Source organism: Etheostoma spectabile, chromosome 9 (assembly GCF_008692095.1).
Source record: "Etheostoma spectabile isolate EspeVRDwgs_2016 chromosome 9, UIUC_Espe_1.0, whole genome shotgun sequence".
NCBI lineage: Eukaryota > Metazoa > Chordata > Actinopteri > Perciformes > Percidae > Etheostoma > Etheostoma spectabile.
The window spans coordinates 21,782,134-21,787,806 of NC_045741.1; the positions used below are offsets into that span (position 1 = coordinate 21,782,134).

The 5,673-nt window shown below is 41.8% G+C and overlaps 1 protein-coding gene across 1 annotated transcript in view; it reads right to left on the reverse strand.

Moving 5' to 3' along the window:
* Positions 1-5,673, reverse strand: part of xpr1a (xenotropic and polytropic retrovirus receptor 1a) — a gene marked incomplete at its 3' end in the record, with an annotated part of 63,440 nt that overhangs the window by 3,352 nt on the left and 54,415 nt on the right. Inside the window, 2 exon segments of the mRNA XM_032525162.1 lie at positions 3,879-4,079; positions 5,074-5,242. Coding sequence (XP_032381053.1) covers positions 3,879-4,079; positions 5,074-5,242 — 370 coding nt within the window.

Consider the following 5,673-nt stretch of genomic DNA (forward strand, 5'->3'; position numbering starts at 1 on the left):
CACACACACACACACACGTGTGCGCACGCACACACAAACACACACAAATGCAGTTGCTATTGCCGTCCACAGGTCCTCATGAAGATAAACACTATTAAAGGCAGATCAGTTGGCTCATTTTATGCAACAGGCTCTGTGTCCACTGACACAAGTTCACACCAGGAACAATCACTCCCTGCCATTAAGTGTGATTTCTCATCAGTTGCCATGGCAACTCAATGAATCAACAAGGTAATTAAGAATCCTGCACCTGGAAACCACTCTGAAATGTCTGGAGATATTGGGCCTTGTGCAGGAACCACCCGTAAACAGATTTGTTCTTATGTGGAACGTACGAGGGATTTAAGAGAATTTGTGGCATTCACCAATTTCCTCTTAGGTATGAACAAAATCATTGGTCAGACCTGTTGTACCAGTCATACACTGGTTCTCTCCACAGGACAAAACACACTTGCTTGACTAAATAACCAGTGTCTTAATCTGAAGGAATTTGAAGTTTAAATATGGTACAGAAATTAACTAAAATAAAATATTAAACTAAACCAAACAATGCAAAATTAACAATTGATGGTGGGACGTGAAGCAGGAGCAAGTTCCACAAGTTCTTTTCCTCTGGTGACATTTCTGTGAGTAAAACTGCCCACAAATGGAACAGAACAGGTAACCTTATATAGTACTTTTAGGGACGTAAATTAGATTATGCTAGAGATCACATATCACGAACGTGCACCTCCCCATAAACGTGGTGTTCAACAGACTGAAACAAGCAATGCATGTGTGTGCAATCAAATCAAACACTCGTCTGAGCAAACCTCACAGAGTAAAGCAAAAGAGTTTTAGGATAAGAATACAAAAAAGGTTCTTGCATAAAGCCCATTATTCACATGCACAGTTAACGCCACTGTGTCTGGCTTCTGGTGTGAATATAGTAACTGCAGCAGGAGTCTGCTTGGCCGGAGCAAGGGTGAATTAGAGTTCAGGCAGACAGAGAGAAATCTGACTCATAGCCATGTCTTTTATCTTCATTGGTTAACGTTTGTGTTTGGTTGAGGGTGTGTGTGTGTGTGTGTGTGTGTGTGTGTGTGTGTGTGTGTGGGTGTTGCGTTGGCGTGTGCATGCCTGCCTGCCTGCATGTGTGTGTGTGAGGGTGTGTGCTGCAATTCCTCTCCTGATAATGAACGAGGGGTCAGAACATGAAATTAAGTTATAAAAACTGTCAGGTCTTGGCTCATCTCTATTCCAGAAGAGTCCAGCAGACATGTGTTCAGCCCCAGGCTGGTAATTACACTCTCCTCTCCTCTCCTCTCCTCTCCTTTCCTTTCCTTTCCTTTCCTCTCCTCTCCCATTTAATTATTTGTGTTTGGATATATCTATTAAGTCTGTGAATCACCATCCCTTTTATGTCAATCTCACCTCTCTTGCTTTCTTTGTTACTTCTTCCATCTCGCTATCTAACCTTTCATGTTTAACCTCCCTCTCTGTGCTTTATCAGCTATAAATATTCCGCCCCTCACTACCAAAGTCAGCCTCTGACAGAGACCAGCAGGACCAATGTTCCTCTGGTCCAGGTTATTTTAGCTGGTTTTGGGAGTTTTTGATGTGGATGTCACAGACGAAGGGATATCTTTTAAACAACCTGTGCATTGACAGGTCAAACAGCCATCTGCATTTCTTCTCATTTCTGATCTCTTAATTTGTGCATTATGTGATTTCCTTCACCAAGCAACAGTCATCTGTCTATCAGAGGTTTGCGCTATTATTGCCCGGCATGCAACATCCTTCCTTTGCCTGTCCATGAGATAAATCTCGCTGGTTTAAATTAAAATTAGGCCAGTAACTCCCATGCATCTAAAACAACAGTAAGTCTCAAGCCAATGTACATAAAGCTGAGCCTGCATTGATCCTGAGTACAGTAACTGCTTTATTGTCAGGTCTCACACAGTATCTTACTGGGTTTGTGAAATCAGCCTAAACCTGGAAATCCTCTAGGAAATCCTCCATCATCTCTGGTTACAGGTCTCTGAGCATCTGCTGAGATTACAGTTTCCTGACAGTGTCCAATCACTTCTTCAAAGCACTGAACTGATCGTTTCTCTGAGGGGAGAAAACTGCTTTGTTTGCTGAATCACATCAGAAACCCTTGAATCCCACACTGGCCGAAAAAGTTTATCTTTAAAAACTTCATCACAGTTTTCCACATGTGCACCAGAGAGCAGACTGTACCTCATCATTTTACAAATTTACAAATGTAATAACTAGACACTGAAGACCACTCAGTCCTCTAAAGAGAAGCCTGTGATTTATTTGTTGCATGTCATGCAAAAATGTTGCTTTCCCGGAGCTAAAATGTGTGCAGTTCTAGGAAGGAGTGGGGTGGTGAAGCAGTGAGGTCACACAGAAACCATCAGGGCTGTGATCAGGTTAGCAGTGAAGGTGACACATCCACAGACAGACACTGGGAGCACTACGGAATAGTGATGGACAATCCAGCCCCCTTTTACAGCTGGACCCAGCAGTGAGAACATGACACCACACTGCTGTCTGTTCTGGCACATGCTGGTTCATGCAAGAAGACTGGGTGTCATCTGTCCTGCCTACACTGTCCTATAAGACTACAGTAGAGTTTTATTTCATATCTGTTCTCTGTACATATATTGCTTTCAGAAGCCCACATTTGTTCATCAAAGGCTTTAAGATTGACCAAAACAACAATATCTGCAGCTGATACATCAAATATCTCCACAACAGGCAATTTCCCTTTCAATGTGTGTATGCCTTCCCACCCTGCTCCTTCGCTTAACCAGTGATTGGTCTCAGCCTCCATTATGGTGCAGGATGAAAGACAGCTTCTTACAGAATAACACATGAAGAGAGACCATTAGTCTACAGGCTTCAGACCAGAGGAGGAAGGAGGATATGGTTTAATGGACACCTCTCCTACTGAGCTGTAGAAGAAAAAAAGAGGTCTGTCTGTCTGTCTCTGTCTCCGTCTCGTCCTGGTTCATTCAATATCAGATCACTGGCGGTCAGCTTAGGAAGCAAGCATATTGATTTGAATTTATATCGGAAAAGAATAAAGTCAAGCTGGGAAATAACATTTAGCGGTTTGAAAGGTTGAATATGACGTTTCATAGCTGGCATTTTGTTGGCAAATAAATATATAAACTCGCCGCTGGGACAAAGATCTGTGATGGAGAACTGAAATACAAAGCATGCATACTGAAGGGACGCTTTTATTGCCTGGGTGCTGTGCTGTGTGTTTGAACATGAATTCCTTTGTGATACGGCTTCTGAATCAGAATAATTTCAGGCTAATTGTGAAGCTGTCGGAGGGAGAGTGACTGGACTTTTAATAATAACCACTCTCTCTTTTTGATTTACAATCTTGTTTCTGGTAGATCTCAAACACAATCTTTCTTTCTCTCTATTTTCCTTCTCCTTTTCTCTGCTCTCTCTTCTATCTCTCTGGCTTCATGCCCACATATTGAATGTCATATTGTGAGAGCAGAACCTTGTTTATCCGTGGCTGTGTTTGACAAACCTCTCCCATTTCCATTATAAACCTCATGGCACTGACAAGGAAACCAAGGCCAACTTCTAGCATTTGCACTTAGGGTCACCTCTGCTTTCTCAGCACACACAACTTAATTCCAAGGCTCAAAAAGCCTGTGTGTAGTTGACATACTCTTATAACAGCAACACAAATACTGTTGCTGTTCTAGGCTCCTCTGTGATTCTGAGCTAAATTTTACAGCCCTGTAATTGACGTAAGCTGCATTTACACACTATCCGTTTACTCAGCTCAGATCAAACCTCCTACCTGGGGTACATGACCCATAAAATAGATATTTGTGTGTAGATATATTTGTGTGTCCTACCTCTGTGTGTGGCATAGAGTGCAGCAAAGGTGACGACAAAGAAGGTGGTTGAATATTTCCCAGCATTCACCAGGTGAGGGAAGGCCCTCTTGGTGTCACGGTAACGCCTCAGGCATTGTATGAAGCGGAACCAGGCGGGCAGACACTGGATGATGGCACGCAGTCCGTACGAGTAGCTGTGGCATACATGGCCATCAGAGTCTGGAAAAGAATAAAACAGGGCATCATTATGTTATCATTTTTTTGTTTTCATTTTCTCTGTCTTTTCTATAAAATAATGTCCTCCCCACATTGCCCTTCCCACAGAGAAGCTCATCAATATGAGAATCACATGGCGACCTCTGTGTAGCCAAACATTTCAGATCCATTAGCCATGTGTTAATTGGTTGTGTGGAGCCCAAGTGTCACTGTTGGTGGAGTGGACGGAGAGCAATTAAAACCTTCTCAAATCACAGTCCCTGACGGTGCAGCGCAACTGTCTGGCACACTGTCAACTTTGTCAGAAAGATTTACAACCAAGAAGTTTGTGTCTTTATCTCCATATTGCGATGCAATGCAGCAGGTGAAAAATAAACATTAACATTAAAAATAAATTCATGCTTTGGTGGCTGGGTAAGGTCAGTTGGTTGAGCAGGTGCATATATTTCATGTCTTCGTCTGTCCTGTGAAAATAAGGTATGAACTCTGAATACAGTTGATGTTGCTACATATACAGTATGTAAATACAGCAAAGCAAACATTTTTTTCCTGAAAAGAAAAGAAATGAAATCCAATATTTACTTACTTTAACTACATTTTTGTCGACTGAGGCTGCTGTTGAAGTATTTTTGCCTATTATTAAGGGAAGTTGGGGGAATGGTGTGTCTAGAAAGAGAGACCTTCTCTTTGATTATAATGGGCTGATACCAAAACATTAAACTCTTTAATGTTTCATGAAATGAATTTTTTATTATTGTTGACCATTTACATAGAAATGAGAAAATGCATAGCCAAAAAACAAAGTGTGCCCAGGAATCCCAGGTACACTGTTTTAGCTCTTTAACAACAATGTTGTATTTCAGGGTATTTATTTCTGTAGCTGGGCATTCACCTTCCCCTCCCTGGCTCCTGCTGTGTTTCATCTGTTCACAGAAAACATTGCAGAAGGACATGGAGTTTAAAATAAAGTCATAGTGAACATGGATTCACGTCTCACCCTTAAACTCGGGCAGCAGGCCCTTGCTGTTGCTCCACTGCAGCTCAAAGATGTAGTAGCAGATGAGATACTCTAGGTCCATCAGAACAAACACCAGAGAGTTGAGCTGATCAGCCAGCCAGAAGTCTGCAAACTCCACCCGGTGAAACGGTGCTGTGAAGACACGAAACTGAAAACAAAAAAAAGGGGAAAGAGGGAAAGTTAAGCTAAAATGTAAAGACAGTTGAAATTAGTTAAAATCTTATAAAATGTATACCTTAATAAATTATAAAAGCATCTAAGAAAACACATGCATCTGACCTCACTGCTACCGTGAATTCTGGATGTGCTTTTGACACTGCGGGATTAATTAGTGTGCATCTGTCGCAGTTCATCAGTTAAGAAATGCAAAGCAGGGACCAACCTTTATCAATGATCTGTAACCCATGTAAGGATCGAGCCTCCAGACTACCTTATCAGCACACAACAGGACAACCTAGTGAGTCACACTTTGTGTCAGTGTGCATCTATGTGTTTACTTGTGTCACTACTTACAGGTGTACAACACACATGAAGTGGCGTGATTTGGATTTTATGGGTCATGCTATTTTGGATTTGACT